This window comes from Corythoichthys intestinalis, chromosome 8, assembly GCF_030265065.1.
Source record: "Corythoichthys intestinalis isolate RoL2023-P3 chromosome 8, ASM3026506v1, whole genome shotgun sequence".
Classification (NCBI taxonomy): Eukaryota; Metazoa; Chordata; class Actinopteri; order Syngnathiformes; family Syngnathidae; genus Corythoichthys; species Corythoichthys intestinalis.
The window spans coordinates 35,149,222-35,170,948 of record NC_080402.1 but is presented as its reverse complement, the minus strand read 5'-3'; the positions used below and the strand labels follow the sequence as shown (position 1 = coordinate 35,170,948).

Here is a 21,727-nt window from a genome sequence, read left to right as displayed (position 1 = left end):
CGCACTTTAAAACGAGACCAACCAACGGCATGTGGGTGACGTAATTAAAACGTGAGGGCGCTTCAAAGACGACGTGCACTGAGGACGCGCCGGCGCGTCCTTCGACTCTCAAGGGTTATTTGTGATAAATTGTTATTTACGTGTTTGTTTGTACCTTAATAAAGAATTTAAGTGTTCCAAAATGTTTTCAGCAAAAACTTAATTGCTAAATTAGTAAAAAAAAAAAAAAAAAGGGGGGGGGGGGATTATTAGATTAGTCGACTAATCGTAGAAATTGTCGGCTGATTAATTGGGAGAAAATTAGTCGTTTGGGACAGCCCTAGTTGTACAGTGTAACAGAACATTTTTCCTCCACACCCTTCTCATCTTTTTAACTCCTGACCCATTTTCATGCCTAGAGTTGGAACATGTTAACTTGAGGAAGATGACCGAAGAGTGTGGGTGGTGAGTCTGTTAATTTGGAAGAGGTTGATGAGATACTGAAGGCTAAGGTGAGGAGGAATGTGTTGTGTAATGATTAACCAGTTAAAGTTACAGTATGACTAGTGTAATTTGACCTATTTTAGAGGATTATGTGAGTATATAGACAACGGAGTAATTGAAAAAAAATAATTTACAGGTAAATTTGTTCAGTAGTCCAGTGACAAGATGGATTGTAACTTGTGTATGAGTAATAGTGGCAGTACATTTAGGTAAGATAAAAGGACGGAAATGGAAAAATGTTGCTTAAGTGAAAGTAAGCAGATGAGCAGTTGGAGAGTTGACTGAAATGCGATAGTGCTATCAATAAGACACAGACTCTTAATATGTAGGGAGGGGGAATCTGAGCAGTTGTCCATTTTGATCGAAAATGGCATTTCTGTGTGGAGTTTGTGTGTTCTTTCCATGCGTGTGAGGGTTTTCTCCATGTTCTCCATTTTCTTCCACATCCCTAAAAATATGCATGGTAGGCTGATAAAACACACCAATGGTTGTTTGTATCATTGTGCCTTATGATAGCAGGCAACCAGTTCAGTTGGAATAGGTCCCAGCACCCATACGACTATTGCCCTCAGAAAACGTTGATGGGCTATGACTCCACACTAGGCCTGTCGTGATAACAAATTTTAGTGGGCGATAAATTATCTCATCAAATATTGCAATATTATTGCCCCTCCCCCCACATTTTTTTTTTTTTTACCAATTTAAAATAACACAGTGAGAAGTATAGACCCCAATCACATGACGTCACAACTCCGCCCCCCTGACTGGTGCCGCCATATTGTCCGTCAGCTCATCGTGTTTACATATTACCGCTGCGTTCATTCCTCCTATTATTGCGTGTTTTTCTGCTTGTCTAAGGAATCGCCGCCTATTAAATGAACCCAAAAACCTTCCTGACAATCGTTAACATTGATTAATCAAAATGGTGAAGGCATGTGTGGCGGTTGGTTGCAGTAACAGAGAAGATAAACGGTCATTTTAGTAGTTGCTGTGTGCCCATTGTTAAAAGGGCAAATCTCTAAAGCAGCACGGTTTGTTTATCCTGTCCATGATGCGTTTGTGTCGACAGCCATCAGACAACGGCGAAAACATCAATATGATGCCAACACGATCGCAGACATCATCAGACGGAGACTACGAAGCTCGTCGCCACGGTCGCGAAGCAAAAATGTGAGCGTAACAACAGGTGTTGTGCCGAAAAATAGCCACCCTGCGTGAAATGTCCCCCCTGACGGGAGCGCCCACACGGAAACGACTTTCTTGTACCATGAATATGTATTATTTGACTCTGCTTGAATTAATAAATGTCATACCTGTGTGATTGTCATTGGGATATGGTCGTGAAAACCTGTAGACTAATACATTTCTGTTCAAAGATGGTTATGTGGCCCAGTCCACGATTTGTTACTAAAATACAGTACTAATATTTTGCGTAATCTAATTATTTAAAACTGATCTTACAGTCATAAATCAATTACTGTAATGCGTCCATGAAAACATTTGATGTTTCCACGTCAATAAAGCGTTATAAATAAGCGCTCCTGTCGGGGGGGGGGGGGGGGGGAGGCATTTCACGCGGGACAGCTATTTTTCGGCACACACCAGCCCGTTGTCGATCAAGTTTCATTTTACAATGGTGACAACGGTGACGCTCAGCTGACCAAATGTCTGTTTGTATTCGGGCCGGTTTTGGGTACCCGACTCCTCATCGTGACATATACTGGAGTATGATTGGAAATGTTGTGGTCTCAGGACGAGCTCTGACACACGGGACGGGACCGGACAGGAGGAAACAACGGTTTGGGCATCAAATATGGATCTGGTGACTGGATCGACCGAAGTTTTTCCAAATAACGGCCTTTATGCTACTCATCCAATGAGTTTACAGCGTCTGAAAGCACCGGGGCCTCCATAATTTGCAAGTGAATCCACCTTTAGAAACTACGATCATTGACAATACGGACACACAATGACGGACAATATGGCGGCACAATACAGCGATCACGTGATTGTGTGACGTTGTTGATTGGGGTCTATATATAACAGTATATATTAATAGATCAAGTACATCCATTTAAACGCATTAAATGTTTACTCCAAAATTCAAAAATACTTTTTGCTGACTATAGACTATAAACTATGCCTCTTTTAAGTAAAAGACAACAATACTGCACAGAAACACAGAATAAAAAACAATTTCAAGAAAAAATAAAATTGCACTCAATAACTTAGGAATTTAGGCACAGAGGTATAAAGTTGTAGTAACACAAACAATTGCACCTACGCAACAACAGAGAAAAATTAAGTAGCAGTAACAAAAATTTGGCTTCAATAAGTATCAAACAATATTATAGATAAAAACTGTCTCATTTTTTCAATCATATAGTGTACTACACTTTCCGTGACGGAATGCCACTTTGCGCGGTATCGTTTGTATTTCCAACATCAAACTCACACCTCTGTATCTGTAATTGTCGACTGACTTGACGAGGAAGGCTCCGCTTGTTGCGATGCAGTTTTCTTACCAAGCAGTGACAAATAAAGAGGGTGATAGTGTTTCAAATGAGCATGTAGATTTGTTCTGTTGGCCCTCTTTGTTGAAACAACCCCCAAACACATTTTGCAGACTGGTTCATCATTTTTGGTTGCCCCGCCATTTTCATTTGGTTTAAAATCAAAATATTCCCACACCGGGGCTGTGGTGTTTGGCTTGGAAATTGGCTCACTCATTGCTGTGCACCGACAGTGCACTCGGCCCCGCCTCACTCTACTGAATGATGGTCATTCAAACTCAAATGTATAAAACGAACATACCCAGACGTCAATAAAAAAGAGTGAGTCCTCGTCGCAGCCTTCATTTTTATTTACCGTGCGATAAATGGAATTATTGCATATCGCGACAGGCTTACTCAACACTCACTCACCTCACTTTATTTTCTTGATTGCTGTTGATAAAGTAATGCTAAGGGGGGTCTTTAGTAAGTCATTCTAGGCAACTCCGGTCAGTTTTGATGAATGAAAATTGAAAAATTTGCCAGGTTGTTGACCTTTACCTAATAAATCGATGTGTTTGAAATCCAAACAAAAAGGCGAACGCAGTGCAGCATTGTGTTTAAAAGTCGAATCCTCACAATGGCATCCTAGAACACCATTTTGAGGATTCAGAATTCATCACAGTACCCATGTTTACAAAAAGCAACATAATTTGGGGTTGCTCTGATAGGCTATCTTTCACAAGCCAACACACCCCTCGTCAAGACCACGCCCCATGCGCCAGAACATGCCCAAAAGTTTCAAACATAAAAAAAAAAAAAAGATCTGAAAGTGAAAAAAAAAAAAAAAAAGAATCCGAAGATAACCAAAAAGTAAGTATTCGAACCTCAAAATATCAACTTTGTACTTGAAAAAAACTGAAACGTGTTTTTTTGTTGTTGTTTTTTTAGGGTTTTGAAAGATTTAAGAAAAAACTTATATTCAGCATTCATTTTTTTGGGTTTTACAATAGTTTCTTTTTTTAAGATTACAAAATTTTCGGTCTTGACTTAGCACCATACACGACCCTCGTGAGGATAAGGCAATACAGAATGTGAAGTATGAATGATTTTGGTTATATGGCAAAGAGGTGGAATATACAGTGCCTTGCAAAAGTATTATTCGGCCCCCTTGCGTTAATACTTTGTAGCGCCACCTTTTGCTCCAATTACAGCTGCAAGTCGCTTGGGGTATGTTTCTATCAGTTTTGCACATCGAGAGACTGACATTCTTGCCCATTCTTCCTTGCAAAACAGCTCGAGCTCAGTGAGGTTGGATGGAGAGTGTTTGTGAACAGCAGTCTTCAGCTCTTTTCACAGATTCTCGATTGGATTCAGGTCTGGACTTTGACTTGGCCATTCTAACACCTGGATACGTTTATTTTTTAACCATTCCATTGTAGATTTGGCTTTGTTTTGGATCATTGTCCTGTTGGAAGATAAATCTCCGTCCCAGTCTCAGGTCTTGTGCAGATACCAACAGGTTTTCTTCCAGAATGTTCCTGTATTTGGCTGCATCCATCTTCCCGTCAATTTTAACCATCTTCCCTGTCCCTGCTGAAGAAAAGCAGGCCCAAACCATGATGCTGCTACCACCATGTTTGACAGTGGGGATGGTGTGTTCAGGGTGATAAGCTGTGTTGCTTTTACGCCAAACATATCGTTTTGCATTGTGGCCAAAAAGTTCAATTTTGGTTTCATCTGACCAGAGCACCTTCTTCCACATGTTTGGTGTGGCTCCCAGGTGGCTTGTGGCAAACTTTAAACGAGACTTTTTATGGATATCTTTGAGAAATGGCTTTCTTCTTGCCACTCTTCCATAAAGGCCAGATTTGTGCAGTGTACGACTGATTGTTGTCCTGTGGACAGACTCTCCCACCTCAGCTGTAGATCTCTGCAGTTCATCCAGAGTGATCATGGGCCTCTTGGCTGCATCTCTGATCAGTTTCTCCTTGTTTGAGAAGAAAGTTTGGAAGGATGGCCGGGTCTTGGTAGATTTGCAGTGGTCTGATGCTCCTTCCATTTCAATATGATGGCTTGCACAGTGCTCCTTGAGATGTTTAAAGCTTGGGAAATATTTTTGTATCCAAATCCGGCTTTAAACTTCTCCACAACAGTATCTCAGACCTGCCTGGTGTGTTCCTTGGTTTTCATAATGCTCTCTGCACTTTAAACAGAACCCTGAGACTATCACAGAGCAGGTGCATTTATACGGAGACTTGATTACACACAGGTGGATTCTATTTATCATCATCGGTCATTTAGGACAACATTGGATCATTCAGAGATCCTCACTGAACTTCTGGAGTGAGTTTGCTGCACTGAAAGTAAAGGGGCCGAATAATATTGCACGCCCCACTTTTCAGTTTTTTATTTGTTAAAAAAGTTTAAATTATCCAATAAATGTTGTTCCCCTTCACGATTGTGTCCCACTTGTTGTTGATTCTTGACAAAAAAATTAAATTTCATATCTTTATGTTTGAAGCCTGAAATGTGGCGAAAGGTTGCAAGATTCAAGGGGGCCGAATACTTTTGCAAGGCACTGTAGAATCAGACCAAGGACAGCGCAACACTGTTATTAACTAGCGGTATTTGTCAAAACCAACAACGTGCAATATAACAAATAAAAGCAGGATAAAAATTATTTTTCTAATAACCTGCCTTCTCCTCTTTCTTTCAGGCCCACTCTATACGTAGGAAAACTGGCCTCTCATTTCTATGCTTCCCCTTCCCTTGTTCACCAAGGATTTTCCTTAGTGGTGAGTCTAATTCCAAATGTATTTTCTGTGACCATCAGAGCCAAAGTTTGGAGGCGTTGCTGCAGAACTAGCGCAACAACAGTAATATTATACCCCATGTGGTGCACACGATGTGACGAGCTGACCCAATGGCGAGCCCTTGTTTCCTTGGCAGCCTCGGGGTCTGACTTTGGCTCGTATTGAGGGTCCAAAGACGGCCGGTGTGACTGTCAGCGGGCAAGGGGAGTGTGAAATCATGCCATCCACTGATGTGCGCTATCCTCCTGGGAGCACTAACACCTGGAAAAACCACTGGTTATTAATAGGTACACACACTTTTATCACAAGCTAGATAGATCCAGGCATCCTCACTGTCAAATTTAATCTCACTTAATTGGGTAGGGTATTACACCAAAAGGGACTGTAAACCCTAATTCCAGCAAAACCGGGAAGTAAAATGCAAATAAATAATATGGACTTAAGAAAATGATTTTCCAATCATTTTCAACCCATATTCTGTTTACTATAATATAAAGATTAGATGATTAATTTTTTAGCTGATTTTTTTTTTTTTTTGTAATTGCAACCCTTTGCAAAAAAGAGATGAGATGGTATCATGTCTACCGGAATGGTAAACAGTGGTCACCTTAGCGTTATGGGAACTGAGGTCTCCAATTGTTGAAACTTTGAAGTTGGAATTTTTTTTCCCTTTCTTGCTTGGTGTACAACTTGAATTTCTGAAGAGTTTGGTTCTGGTCATATTTTGTCCATCACCTTCACAGACACTGTTGTTTGAACTTTGCACTGATAACTATCTGATCTTTTTCCTCTTTGGCACAGAAAGCAATCGATGATTTCCCCCCCAAAAACTTATTAAATGTTAAGTCCTGACAAATTATACAGTACATTTCCTTTAAGAAAAAAAAATGTATACATATATATATATATATTTATTTCAATAAGTCCTGCTCAGATGGCTTTTGGCCAAGAGATGCTACAGGTTTTATGAAGTAGGCCTTTGAGTTCGTGTTGCAATGTCCTTTACTCAATGTTTGCAGTTTTTTTTTTTTCTAAAACAGTGCCACTCCTTCAAGAGCGATCGAAGCTCAAGTGCATTTATTCCAGTTTTCTGGCTTGCCGTTTACGTGTAAAGATTTCTCCAGATATTCTGAGTGTTGATATGTTGAACCGTAGATGATGACATTCCTAAATTCTCGCAATGTTAGGACAATTTAAGTGATTCAAAGAAAACGACGAGTTATTTCTAACATTGTTTTCTTATTCTTCAAATTGTGTGTGCAACCTTTTAAATATCTAAATGTAATGTCTTGCTTGCAGGGCACCACGAGCTCCCTCCAGTAGCACACACCACCATGTTAAGAGAGTTCGGAGTCAATTTGCCACGTTCCGGTGATGCTGTCATTCCTTCTCGACCTTCTGCTTCTCCGTCCTCACCCACCTCTACCTACAACCAGCGCCATGTGAGTTCTCATCTGTGTCATAACTGTTTTCTCATGTCCCTCATATCATGACTGTGTTCTGTTCCATCAAGTTCTGGTCACTAGGCTGGGGCAACAGCAAAGATGTTGGAATAGTTGGCAACAGGAGATCGGGAGAGCCCCAGAATTCCGCCACTGTGTGTCACTTGACTGTGGCACAGGACTACATGGCTGTAGCTGTGCTGACCATATTGCTGGGAGGATGGTTTGCATTTGCCCTCGCATGCATTGTGAGTCAATACATTTAGGCCTTGTACAAAGTTTTTGTAAGTTGTAAAAGTACTTGTATGAGCAGGTAATCATTTTTTTAGTCTTTCCGAAGGGCAACAGGTGTGTTGTAGATTGTCATTATTATCAAAAAAGTCAGTTGTATTTTGGCAACATTTTGGTCTATGGCAAAGTTCACAAAGTCGTGACTCGGGAGACGTCGGTTTTCCCCACACACGGAGATTTATGGCCTTATTGAACGCGTGAAATATTTACACTGTTGTCACAGATTACTTGAAAAAGTAATTTAATCACTGTGTACGCCTCAAAAAAATGTGGTTACTTTACTGATTACTTTACTAGAAAAGTAAGTTACTTTAAAAGTAATTTATCAGTTACTTTTTACCAATTTTTCTCACTTTGCCGCCTCAACATAAGAATGACAACAGAAAAATGTCATCGCATGTAATTTACTTTCCGATAATTGAATTTGAAGGGAAAGATCAGAATGATCACTTTGCCGCCTCAACATAAGAATGACAACAGAAAAATGTCATCGCATGTAATTGAATTTCCGATAATTGAATTTAAAGGAAACGATCAGAATGTTTCACATAAGACTTGATCTTTGAGTTTGTGGTGGTTTAATTAGTCGATGGAGTTGATTTCAACCACCATTGACTCGCGCTAGCTTAGCCACTCCGGAGCCCTGCAACTAACAAATAACGGACAAACTGCATGGAATTTGTTGAAATCAACTCTACTGACTAATTAAAAATTCCGCTAACGGAAGATTGAGCCTCATGTCAAAAATTCTGAATTTCGGGTAAGAGGTTAGGGGTTGGGTTTAAAAGCATATCAGTGCTAATATAAAACAATGCAAATTGACTGCACAAAAATCACAACACACAAATGAATTGCATAGTGCAATAAACACAAAGGTCGGGGCAGGCACAAATGCTAGCGCACAACCTGGAAGTACGCCCTACACACACACACACACGGTCAAATTGGCCACAAAATGTGGCGGCAACTAAGCACTTTACACTCAATCGGACTTACAACACATCCCAAAGATGCTAAACGAACACGTCACCTCACGGCATAACTGTGCAACACAAATATGTAAAAATTGGTCGCCGACTTTGCGAAGACGAGCAGGAGTGACGACTACCCGCCGTTGCTACAGCAAAGCTACGAAATGGCCACGCATGTACCGGCTCTAACGAAACTCCAGAATGAAGGAAAAATACTCAAGTTCATTCATGGATGCAAACTGATCAATATACCCTCGCACATCTCCACAAGTGGCTGCATTCGGCTCGAATGTGCATCGGCGCTGGCACATGTCAGTCCCAAAACACTTAGCACGTGTGACTCAGACCAAAACAGGAAGATCAATGAACGGTTTCCATGGAAACGAACATTTTCTATTCAAAATGCTCTTTGTACATGACGACATTCTTCATTCTACATACAATATGAGACAATAACAAAATAATACCACACAGACACTAAGGAAATCAGATTACTGGTTTGTAAAAATTAACGCATTAGATTACTCCTTACTGAGGAAAGAACCGTATTGGCCCGAATATAAGATGGTGTTTTTTGCATTGAAATAAGACTGAAAAAGTGGGGGTCATCTTATATTTGCGGTTTACACATTATGCCCATTCATGACGCTAGATGGCGCCAGATATCATTGAAGCGATGTTCTGTCATGACAGATCTCAGCTACTCTCAAGTTTAACCAGTTTGCATTATTTTATTGCAATGTTTTTCCTTATTCAGATTTGTTCCAAGACTACAGTTACAGCTAGACTTCACTTTGATGGTTAATGCAGTTATTGCAATTTTGTTGTTTTGTCACAATAGATTGGTTTATTTACATTTCAAAAACCAGAAGCCATTCATTTACGAATGTGATTGCACTTGAGTTTACATATTCAAATGTTTAGATATTAAGATTTGAATCAGGTAAAATAACATGCTTTTTCTCTCATATATTGTTATAATCATTTGTTTCAGATGTACTGTAATTAGTTTCTGTATAAAAATTAATTTGGTGTTCAAAAAGTCTTTTTTCAAACTTGAGTCTTGAAAAAGAGGGGGTCGTCTTGTCATCAGGGCCTTCTTATATTCGGGCCAATACGGTAATCAGATTACAATAACGCATTACTTGATAACGCGTTACTGACAACACTGAATATTTAGGATTGTCGATCGTAACCCGCGCAACCCTCGTGAGGATAGCGGAACGGAAAATGAATGAATATATGATAAACCCATACAAACATGAGATAATCCATTTTCGGTCTGGACAAAAACAATTCGATTGTGTGTACTGGCCTAAAGACATTTGGTTCTTCACCTTCACTTTCTTCATTTTTTTAATGGATCCCTGAGCTCTCAAAGTTAACATTACTTATATCTTTGTTTCTTAACAGCGAGTACCCATTAAGGTAGAGGCTCAATGGCAAAAGCTACAGGAAGTTTTTGAATCTTGTGTCCACTATACACAGAGCAAGACACCGACAGCGACCCCTGATTCTTCTGACTTCTCAGTTTCCACCAACACAAGCATATCAAGCAGTAAGCACAAGAAAATGTTCTTGCATTAATGCGGTAACAGGCACACAAAAAATGCTGTGTCACCTGGTGATGTAAACATCAACTTGATGAGTTTTTAAATCCGTTCTCTGTGGTGACAGAACCCCAACACTGCTTATTCCCCTCTCTTTCCAGACTCGCAGCATGCAGCAGCAGAAACTACTTCTTACTTTCACAGCAGTAGAGGCTCAAGTGTGAATAAAACCAGCACCTCAAATTGTCCAACTGCCAGAGGTAACAACCCACTTGCTTATTTTCTCTCCCACAAATGATATTAATGTTCTCTTCTCTCAGCAGAAAACAATGATGAGGTACATGTTGGTAAGATATCTTTTAACACATCCGAATCCCTTGGGCATGGCAACTCAGGAACATTTGTCTTCAGGTATGTTTGAAAGTTACTGTGTACATCCACTGAGCAGTCATGGTCTCCACCTTGTACCCGATGCAGGGGCAACTTCGACGGACGCCCTGCTGCGGTAAAGCGAATCCTCCCCAAGTGTTACGAGTTGGCAGAGCGTGAAGTGCAGCTCCTGCGACAGTCTGACACTCATCCCAATGTCATCAGGTACTTCTGTACTGAAAGGGACAGCCTCTTTACGTACATTGCCATTGAGCTGTGTGCCGCCACCGTGCAGCAGGTCAGTGTGTTTTCTTTGTGTTCTTTTGTGTTAAACGTCTTTTGTTTTTTTATTCTTACAATTACTTTTTATACAGTAAAAATTCAACATCATGTTAGATAATTGTAAATCGCGACTGAAGCCTCTTTTAAAGTATCTTTATACTACTTTTCCTGCAGTATGTGGAAGATCCATCTAATTTTCCCGAGCTGAGTCCAATTATTTTGTTGGAGCAGACTATGTGTGGCCTCTCACACCTCCACTCACTCAATATAGGTTTGTAACTAACACACACTCTATACATCAAGTTACAATTTGATTTGTATATGGCGGAAAACACTCAGGTGACTTGAAAATTCCGCTCTGAGACCCCCAATTTGGCCAAATTTCAAAATTGTCCAAAATGCATGTGTGATACATCATTGGAAAGCTTAAAACCTCAATTTTCTGGGGGAAGAAAAATTTTGAACAGGAGGGCATTTTTAAAAAAAAAAAGTTTTTTAAACAGCAAAACCCTATCTGAAGGTGAGAGCACGTGAGAGCAGAATTACAGACGCCATGACTTCAACAAGTTATTATGGCGTAGTTACCTTGTTTCAACCCAAAAACTCCATGTAGCATGTGTTGCTGAGTGTCAAGACACAGCTGTGAATGGCCATGGCTGGATTTTGGGGGGATTTGGGTGAAACATGGTAATATAACAAGGGTCGCGATGCGGAAATCACAGACATCAAGGAGTGGTCGAGATTTTCTTTTTCATATATTTACCCTTTTAAATGTTTTTTTATCTTGGGTTCAGTTCCCAATTAGTGACGGTGTAAGTGGTTGTCTGTTACTGCGCCTTCAACCGAATGGTGACCAATCCTGTGTGTAGTCGCCTGAATCAAAACTTTTTACGGAGTGTAAAACATGAATTTCACATCTGAACTAAAATTTAAAACAATAAATGGGACAAAATGCTGTTATCTTCATCCAGTCCATAGGGACCTGAAGCCTCGGAATATCCTACTCTCCTTTCCCTGTACACTGGGTAAGGTCCGAGCTCTAATTTCTGACTTTGGGCTGTGCAAAAAGATCAAGGATGGTCGGAGCAGTTTCTCCTTACGCTCGGGTGAACTCGGCACTGAAGGCTGGATGGCTCCCGAGCTGATGACAACTGTTGCTTGCAACAAATTGGTGAGTCTTCAATACTCCTAGCTAATCCTAAAAGTATATTTTTGGTTTACCATCTGGATGACTGCTCTTACTTCTCTTTAGACCACTGCTGTGGATATCTTCTCAGCAGGCTGCGTCTTCTACTATGTGCTCAGCAGGGGTAAACACCCGTTTGGCGAAACTCTGATGCGGCAAGGGAAGATCCTGTCAGGCGAATATCAACTCCCATATTTCATGCAGAATTTACACGGTGAGGATGGATGGTATATGTGCAATCTGCTGCTTTGGTCTTTTTTGGGAGAGGGGTGGGTGGCAGTCCAAAATCTTTTTGAAGAATTTATTACCGTACTGGATGCTTGGTGTTCTTCCAACGCAGTTATGTTCCTTTATAAAAGAGGCTTCAAGCTGTTTATTGCCATTCCCAGTCTATGTATACTACCAAACTAAACGTAACAAAGATGATGACAGTACTGCTCACCAAGTTTGACACCCGTGATTATTTTCAAGTACATAATTTGGAATGTCTTCTGAAAAAGTTATTAAATTGAAAATATATGTTCTATTTCCTTTGTTAAAATACTAAAAGGTCTTGATTATACAAATTTGTAAATCTCCATTTATTTCTGAAAATATTGTCGAGATTATGCAAACAAATTTAAAATTAACTGCGATTATCGGTTTGCTCTCTAAACATCTCATCAGCCAAGAGACATGAAAACCACAGCCGAAGAGTGCACATGCCCTCTACTGGCTAACATGGAACCTACAAGCAACAATAAATCCACAATTAATTAAATTAAGAAAAAAATATGATAAATTCTAAAGTCATCAAAAGGGTCAGAGTGGAATTTTGAATTTCAATATTTATATGAATGTGTACCTTGAAAGTGTGTGTAATTGGACAATAGTGGAAAAGCAATACTAGGCCTGAACGATATTGGAAAAAACTATTGTTGCGATTTTTTTGAGGTGTGCAATATATTGCGATATTATATTGCAATAGTAAAAAAAAAAAAATATATATATATATATATATATATATATTTTTTTTTTTCTTTAAAGAAATTTTCACTAGATGACTTGAATAGCTGTTTGGAAATACTTTGCATGACACACCGTGACCACAGTGTATTCGTATAATACCGTTTCATTTGTGAATGATTAAGATTGCTGTATTATTATGAAGGGATCCAGGAAGCCATGTCTGCACAAAATAGATAATTTATTGAACACAATATTTGACACTTCAACAGCAGCAAATACATTAAATGACAAATAAAAGAGCAGGTGCATTCGTCCCCTAAGTTTTTGACAAAATATAACAATAAATAAAAACTTCTGTAAAATAACAACAAAGTTGTAAACATATTTGAACAAAAATATTAAATATGACAAATAAGAGTTGTTCACAAACTATAACAATAAATAAAAACCTCAGTAAAACAATAAAGTTGTCAACATATTTGAACTTAAATATTAAATCTGTCAAATAAAAGTGCAAGTGCATTAGTCCCCTGAGTTGTTTACACATAACAATATAAAACTGCAAAACTGCAACAAAGTTGTAAAAATATTTTAAAAATATTAAGTATCAAAACTTTATGTGCAGCTGTACTATAGTTATTTGAAAAATAAGATTTACAATTAATTTAAATATAAAAGAAACAGAAACTCAATTGAACTTGTAAATAATTGAACTGAATAACAGCAAATAACTGATGAATAACAGAACCATTTTAACTCCCAAATTTCCTGCCTTCCTGATAGCTGTCACATGAATAAAAAGAAGAAAAGACATTCCTGCAGCTGTGTTATGTATTTGTCAGCATATCGTCCACCTTCCTTGCTCAGCAATTCTCAACTGGGTCTCATAGGTTTTTGGCCAAGACTACTAGTTTATCCACCATTGCAGGCTTGAGACAAGAACGTTGGCACGTAACAATGTTCCCACCTGTACTAAAAAGCCTCTGATGGGAAGCTCGTAGCAGGAATGCATAGATACCTGCGTTTTAAATGGTCCCACATGTTCGACGGATTACTTCTTGTTGAGGCAACCACGGCGAGGCACTGTCAACAGGGCTGTTTTTTGTTCCTTATATTCTTGTCGATAGCCAAAATACTTCCAAAACTCCTTTTGGAGACAGTCTTCCCTATTCAGTGTATTGCTTGCTTGCTTGCTTTCACTTTGAAAACGGCCCCTCCTCCCTCCGCTCTGCTGTTTGCCCCCTCCTCCCTCCACTCCGCTGTAGCAGGGGAGGGGGAGGAGCCGATGACTGCGAGTTGGAGGGAATGAGAGGCTGTGCGCTCTCCTTCCCGCTCCTTCCTCAAAACAAACGTTTGTGGAATTTAAAAAATGAAATGAAAAAACTATCGCACGTATTTGCGATGGGACTATTGTGCATGCGCACATCGCGATGGCGATGTTTAAACGATATATCGTTCAGGCCTAAGCAATACTAACATTTTGTTGAGCCATCTGGTCTTTGTGTTTTTTTCTTCTTTTATTTTTATTGTTTTAAGCCTAATATCGTCACTTTCCGTTCAATTTTTGTTTATCTTGCATCTTATGTATATGGTTATTTAGTTTATTTCATTGTTAATATGAGGACTAGTTACATAGGGCGGACAGATATAATTAAGGAATAGAAATGGGGGGTAGGTTTTAATAAGCAAATGCTTCATCCTACTCCTTTTTGGACAAAATGAGTAAATTCTGATCTTTTTTATTATTATTATTATTATTATTATTATTGTCTTAACTATTGTTTCTGTTATCTCGATTATTTTTATTTTTTTTCTCATGTCTAAATAAAGCATTCATTCATTCATTCATTCAATTTTTGTATGCTAAGAAATTATGCAATTCCAGTTACTAACTTCTGAACATGTTGTGTCTCATCAGAGGACATTGTGGCTCAGGACCTGATCGAGAAGATGATCTCTGCTAAGGCGGCGTGCCGTCCCTCTTGTGCCCGCGTGCTTAAACATCCCTTCTTCTGGAGCCCCGAAAAGCAGCTGCTCTTCTTTCAAGTCAGTTCTGTCACTAACTCACTCTTTACTCACTAGTACTTGTTTGGAATATGTCAAACACACTCTGTGCAGCCCTGTTGAGTCATGTCTGAAAATTTGGAAACTGACTTTTATAGAAAAACATGTTTATGGAAATGTCTCCAGCAGTTCTGCCAAAATGTTAAGTCACTTAAACTGTCAACAGACAATTGGTTTTATTTTATTTTTTGGTAGTTTTATGTTTACTACTGTATTTAGTGGCACAGTAGAGCATGGAGTCTGTACAACAGCCTCATGGATAAGAGGTTTTGAGTTCAGCTCTGGACTTGATTTGTGGAATTGCTCCTGTAGTAGTACCGGTACATTTACTTGAGTACAATTTGTGTCTCCTTTTTTTTAATTTCTTTTTTTTTTTTTATCATAACTAATGATTATCAATTACATCAATTCATTGACACAGTATTAGTAATGAAACAAAACGATACATATCCTGCTTCACGTTTAACAGATCTTATCAATTAGAATTTGAAAGCAATTCAAAATAAAGGTCATAAATCTCATTAAATATGTTCTGCTGTACAGGCTATAATGTGTTTTTACACAAGAACATTACAAGTAAAATTACAGCAACTTTTGTTGAAATCCTGAATGCCATCTGGAACCATAGGGGACTATTTAAAATGCATTTTCTTTTTAACTACACTAATTGCTGTGCATGTTTCTTCACACAGGATGTCAGTGACAGAATTGAGAACGAACCACTTGATGGTGAAATTATGGTTAATCTCGAAAGCAACTGCCGAGGGGTGATTCGGACTAACTGGAGGCTGCACATCTCAGTACCACTGCAGAGGGGTAGGATGCACAGTGGAACCTCCCATAGTGTGCCTTTGAAAAATGTTGCTGTTTTAATTAAATTTTGAGGGGATAAAATTGTGCTGAGCGTGTCAAATATCTTCCATTAATGTTATTGATAGTCCTGTTGTGTCCTTTAGCGTAATTCACCTTTATTGCCCTAAATTTATTATTGTTTGTTAATGCCAAAAGTTGAATTGAGTTATTTTATACCATCCAACGATCTACGGCTGTTTTAAACGATTATAATTTTTTTAAAAATTATTGTGCAGACATTTTATTAATGATTAGTTTAATAATTTTTTATGAACTTTAAAAAAAAAAATTTTTTTTTAACTAACCTTGCAGTTCAATTTTTGTTGACGATTATTAATTCACAAAAACATTTAGGAATACTTAAATTCTTAAAGTACAAATAAACACATAAATAACAATAAATCACAAATAAACAATGAGGTCAAATGCTGATGGCATTAACTCGTGCAAAAGAATGGAATGTAAACATATTCAGAACTCTGTGACTTCACTTTTCCAACAGGATTGAAAACAATTCTTACGGTACTTTCTGTTTTTGTGGTATGTCTATATTGTTGTCAGCATTAGAGTGAGATCCAGGAGAGTAGATAAATATAATAAATGTCACATACCATTGGAGTGAAGTACATGACAAAAACCGCGGGTTATTAAAAGTATTAAAAAAGCATTGAATTTAGTTTTCCATTATTAAAGGTATTAAAAGTATTAATTTAGCTGTTGTAAGTCTGGAATTTTTTCACCGTGGTCTTAATTTTCAAGAACATCTCAGTGCAACCTAAATTATATCCGTGAAGAAGTTTTTTTTTTTTTTTAATCCATAACGAAGATGACGCATAGAATTTTTACAATGCACTGCACTACAAATCGAAATGCAACTCGTGCGTGCCAAACCACCACAACCGGCAAAACGGAGAATCCATCCACCCCTGCATCGGGAATGCGTCCGTTTGTCGGTGGAACGAAAACCCTGCAGGCAGAAGTATTGTGGAACACCAAAACAGACCACCATTCATATACTTCAAATGAGTCCATTGGTGATCTGTTTCGGATATTACGCCATTTTTGGTCGGCATCGGCTGTCACAATGTTGGTCATATTGTGTTTTGTCCCAGAGGGAGCGTTCCCGATGTCTTAACTGTCTTTTGTAACGAATTTTCAGTTCTCAGAAAAAAACACACATTTTCTTAATGTTTAAATAGTCTACATATTTTTATGACCATTGTAAATGCATTTAGACAATGAAATAACGCTGGAAAAGTTTGTTAAACATAATGTTGCTCAAATCGTGTTTTTTTTTTTCCGGAGGGAGCATTCCCGACTTCGTAACTGCAGCCAATTTAAGCTCATCAAGACTTTAAGATAGAGGTAAAATCGGGCCTAAAAAGTCCAGCCCGACCCGAACTGGTCCTCGGGTATTAAAGCCCGACCCGCGTTTTGTGTGATAACATTTGTGACGATGTCTGCATAAAAGCCTGTCTTTTATAACGAATTCTTAGTTGGCAGAAAAAAAACCGCACATTTTCTTCATGTTTAAATAGACTACATATTTTTATGATCATTATAAATTCATTTACTCAACGAAATAACGCTGGAAAAGTTTGTTAAATATAAATAAACAGGTGCAGTTTTGCGGACTTGCAGAGGGGAAGATTAAAAAGGGCGTATAGGCACGCTCTGGCTCTGCAATGACCATAAAGTGCCTTTTTTTTTAATCCAAATTATTTATTTTATAACAAGTATTCCTTAGTTTATCATTCATACATTTTTAATATATAGTTATTTCAAAAAGTTAGCGAGAAAGAACCCTGGCCCGGCCCGACGTAATAATTGACATTTTAATTTTGGTCATGTTTTCAGTTTAATTTAGCTGTTTCCAGCTTGCTATGTTTATAATTGCGATGTTTGTTTACCGCTTTTCCTCTTACTGTGAAGATGGAGGAAGTTACATCGGCCGCCGCTATGATATTTAAGTCATCAGCCATCTGCTGTGACCCGGGAATTTAACGCCTGCTTTCACGCACACTGCTTGCCATGTCAGTCGACACGGGAAATTGTTTTCACCCACAACTGCTGCTCGGTTAAGTCCGCGATATCCCCGTTGTTTTGGAGTATGTGATAGGGGCTCAAGTTACATCCAGATACTTTAGGTTGCAGTTTATGGGTCATGCGAGGGCAGTGGACCTGCTTAAACATTTCGGTTTGCCTTTCGAATGAATGTGAATTTCGCCGTTTTAACTCAAGAGTTAGCCATGTTCACTGGGGTCTTGGCAGGTGCACTAGTGGCTAGCCTGTTACAGAAGATGGCTGGTCTGAGTCCTGTCCTCCTCCTCTTTTTGTCCATAATTATTGTGTGCGTGTGTGTGTTTAAAAAAATTCTGACAGACTTTATAATGTTACTTTAAATGTGTTTTAATTGTATCTTCAATATATGTGCATTCTTTTGTCAAACACACTTAGTAATTGAGGTTAAATTTGATGTTCAGTGCTTTATTTATTTAATATGATTCAATATGATCTAAATAATGGGTGCGAGAAAAGTATTAATTTTCAGTTGAAATTCCATTAAAAAAGGTCTTAAAAGTCTTGAATTTAGATTTATCAATCCTGGGGGGACCCTGAATTAAGATGTCACTTCAAGACAGTCGACCCCAATCACATTGATAAGCCACTTGATTTGTTTTTTAGCAAAAACGTGCCGAATACTTTCAACAATCATCCCACTTTATCAGTGTTACATCAGTAAACCAGCGAGCACTATTAGCATCACGTAAGGTAGCATACCAAGTTACTCAGTGCAAAATAACCCCACACCATAGCAAAGGTGCTGATGCTGCCTGCAGCAAAAATAAGGTTCTCCCTGTCAAAATGCACAGGATGTCTAGCGCCGTTAATGTCACCCCTGATAGTGGGGAGCCAAGTATTCTTTGAGGTGGTACTTGTAAAATGTTTCACAACCTGGTTTAGAGGTCCTTCACATGGCTGTTTTTTCTATTTCCCTCCGTAGACCTGAGACGTTTCAGGAAGTACAAAGGCAACTCGGTGCGAGAATTGCTGAGGGCTTTGAGGAACAAGGTCTGCCTGCTCAGTTCTTTTCCGCACGTCTTCACGACGCTTTTCACTGTGATGTCATGTCTTTCTTGGCTTTTGTTTTGTTGAACAGAAGCATCACTACCATGAGCTGTCGCCTGACGTGCAGGAGAGCCTCGGAGAGTTGCCTCAGGGCTTCGTGGGCTACTTCACCTCTCGCTTCCCAATGTTATTGATGCACACACATGCTGCACTGGAAGTGTGTGCAAATGAGAAACCGTTTCACTCCTACTACATGCCCCCTGGTTCCAAATAGCAACCACACCAATCTTACTCCTTGTTATTGCTTTTATAAAGCCGTTACTGCATTTAGATACACCATAAGGTACTTTTGCTTGGTGTTATATACGGTATGTATTTGTTAACAGGCCTGAGAGATGAATTTAAATGCTGAACACATCAGTAACTGCTCTGAGTTACATTAGGAAAACGGATATTTTGCTTTGTGGTTTTGAAGCGGTTTCAACAGCTATTTCTAGCACTTGTTGCAATAATCAATTGAGAACTTTTTTATATTTGAAACTTGTGCACTTGCGAAAGTAGCGACACTGACTGAAAAAATGTATTGACATGAAATTCTGCAGGTATCCATACAAACCACTGTGCTCCATTCAGTAACTGACATTTTTACTCAAACCTGCTGACATTTATTAATCAATTCATCTGCACTGACAAGAATGTGATTTGTTTTGCTTAATAACATAATAGGTTTTCGTTAGCAAAACGTAAATACGTCCAGTACTACCCAAAAAATAGAATATCAAGTAAAAGTTGATTTATTTTGGCATATTTAACGTAAAATGATGAAACCAAAAACTTTTTTTGACGTATCTCAAGCAGTTCCTTGTAACTTTGCTGATTAAGATTTTTAGCTTACTAAAACCACAAACTCAGAAACTGTCAAATGCCCCTCAGGGTTATGGTAAGGGAAAGAATCTTACTAAAAGACGTCAGACACAGGGAAGACTGCTGATCTGAAAGTATATTCTAATTTTCTGAGTTTTACCTGTAAATCCCTCTGCTTCAGGTCAGTAGTGGCAGCATTGTTACTGTACATATCTCAAGAAACTTGATTTATGTGACGAAAAGAGCTCCGACCTCAACTGGATATCAAGCTACTGGTAACATTTTTCTTTGCTAATTCATGTTGTGGAATTTTCAGGTTGAAATGTGAAAATCATTACATTTTAATGTGAAAAATATCACAATTTTTTTGTCTTAGTAATTTAATTGCTATAATATTTTGAAAAATTTTGGCCAAGTCTTGAAATAAATACACTACCGTTCAAAAGTGGGGGTCTAAGCGACCCCAAACTTTTGAACCGTGGTGTAAATAATGAAAAATCACATATGATACACTATACGGTTCAAAAGTTTGGGTTTACATAGACCCCAAACTTTTGAACGGTAGTGTATATTAGGAAGACCTAGGCACCATTAGTGACCTGAGTCAAAGTTACCCTGTTATTGCGTGAAACATGGCACAATTACTGACCCCCCCCCCCCCCCCCCCAACACATATATACACACACACCAGCAATACACTTCCATACCTTTTTTTGAACTTGTTCTTATGCTGTTTACTACGAGCATGTTCTGCTGAACAAACAATGTGGTATTGACTGATTTTCTAAATTAAATTTTCATTCATGAGTGGAGTCTGTTCCCTGTCTCTAAAATAACGTTAATCTCATCTACCAGAGGCTTTAACCGTTTATAGGGCACTTACACTATGAAATTCAAAAAAATCTATTGTAGTTTTATTTGGTGTCATAACCACAATTTATTTTCTAAAATTTCCAATATCGCAAGGAAATGCCCCCTTGAAACTAATAACTGGTTGTGAAACCCTTGACAGCAATAACTAAAATCGGGCATTTGCGAGAACTGGTGATGAGTCTTTCATATTGCTGCACAGCATTCATTGCAGATTTTCTTTTCCACTTTGTCATAATTTTGGGTTTTTCTTGCATGAACTGCAAGGTCACACTAAAGCATCTCATTTTGGATTTAAAGCTGGACTTTTACTTTGCCAATCCAATACCTTTTTTTTTTCATTTAAACAAAAATTGTTTAACCATTTAAAGGTGGACTTGCTGGTGTGTTTCGGATTTTTGTCCCGCATTTAAGGGCACAAACTAATGACCGAAGAGTTTCGTTCGAATTGTCCAACTGAAACGGTATCTGGGGGGTCTTAAAGAGCATACGACATGAGAAAAAAAATAGCTTAAATAGCATTATTATGTAAATTAGAATCATATTTTGAGACGATTCGACTCTATACAACTATTTAGCAAAGCGCTGATGACGAGAAATTAGTCTTTTAATCTGCCGGTTAGCCACGCCTAGCATTATAGGGCTCTAGCGTCTCCAACAGGTGGATGACGTCAGCGGGAGACTGGGCTCATCGGTTTTACTATTCAGCTCATTGAGGGGGAATTATTCAGAACGAGGAAAACGCGATGAAGAAAATGTCATTGTTTCAGTCTCTCCAATATTTTTACAGGATATTCTTTTTATCCAAGTATTTTTCCCCAATAGCTAAATAAATGGCTTGAGAAGGACCAGTCAGCCCGTTGAGGGGGAACAAATCACAACGAGGAAAATGCGACGAAGAGAGCTGCAAAATGTCATTGTTTCTGGTGTGACAGCTAGCCGACATGCTAACCCGAACCGAGTGATGTTTCAAAGTCTTCGAATCGGAAAATCGCACATAACAAACCCGGATTATTTGACATGACAACTGGGTTGTTGATTGTCTTCGCGGATCAGCAAACCGCCCGGCGGAGAGCAATTTACAGTTCGTTCCCCAGAGGAGGGTGGCTGCAGTTGTTGTGCAGCAAATGTGCAGCTAATGTAGGTGATAATGAGGAGAGCTTTTTACATGCCTATCA

At 38.7% G+C, this 21,727-nt stretch overlaps 1 protein-coding gene across 2 annotated transcripts in view; it reads left to right on the top strand.

Moving 5' to 3' along the window:
• Positions 1–21,493, top strand: part of ern2 (endoplasmic reticulum to nucleus signaling 2) — a 37,365-nt gene extending 15,872 nt beyond the window's left edge. The window contains exons 10-24 of one of the 2 annotated variants that reach the window (XM_057843411.1): positions 5,695–5,773; positions 5,928–6,078; positions 7,091–7,233; positions 7,305–7,481; positions 9,909–10,053; positions 10,207–10,305; positions 10,366–10,456; positions 10,523–10,712; positions 10,871–10,967; positions 11,668–11,867; positions 11,949–12,096; positions 14,749–14,876; positions 15,587–15,710; positions 18,751–18,818; positions 18,907–21,493. In XM_057843411.1, coding sequence (XP_057699394.1) covers positions 5,695–5,773; positions 5,928–6,078; positions 7,091–7,233; positions 7,305–7,481; positions 9,909–10,053; positions 10,207–10,305; positions 10,366–10,456; positions 10,523–10,712; positions 10,871–10,967; positions 11,668–11,867; positions 11,949–12,096; positions 14,749–14,876; positions 15,587–15,710; positions 18,751–18,818; positions 18,907–19,089 — 2,023 coding nt within the window. In that variant the 3' untranslated portion in view covers positions 19,090–21,493. The remainder of the gene's footprint in view (positions 1–5,694; positions 5,774–5,927; positions 6,079–7,090; positions 7,234–7,304; positions 7,482–9,908; positions 10,054–10,206; positions 10,306–10,365; positions 10,457–10,522; positions 10,713–10,870; positions 10,968–11,667; positions 11,868–11,948; positions 12,097–14,748; positions 14,877–15,586; positions 15,711–18,750; positions 18,819–18,906) is intronic. The other variant, XM_057843412.1, reaches the window with a different exon arrangement.
• The last annotated feature ends 234 nt before the right edge of the window (positions 21,494–21,727 follow it).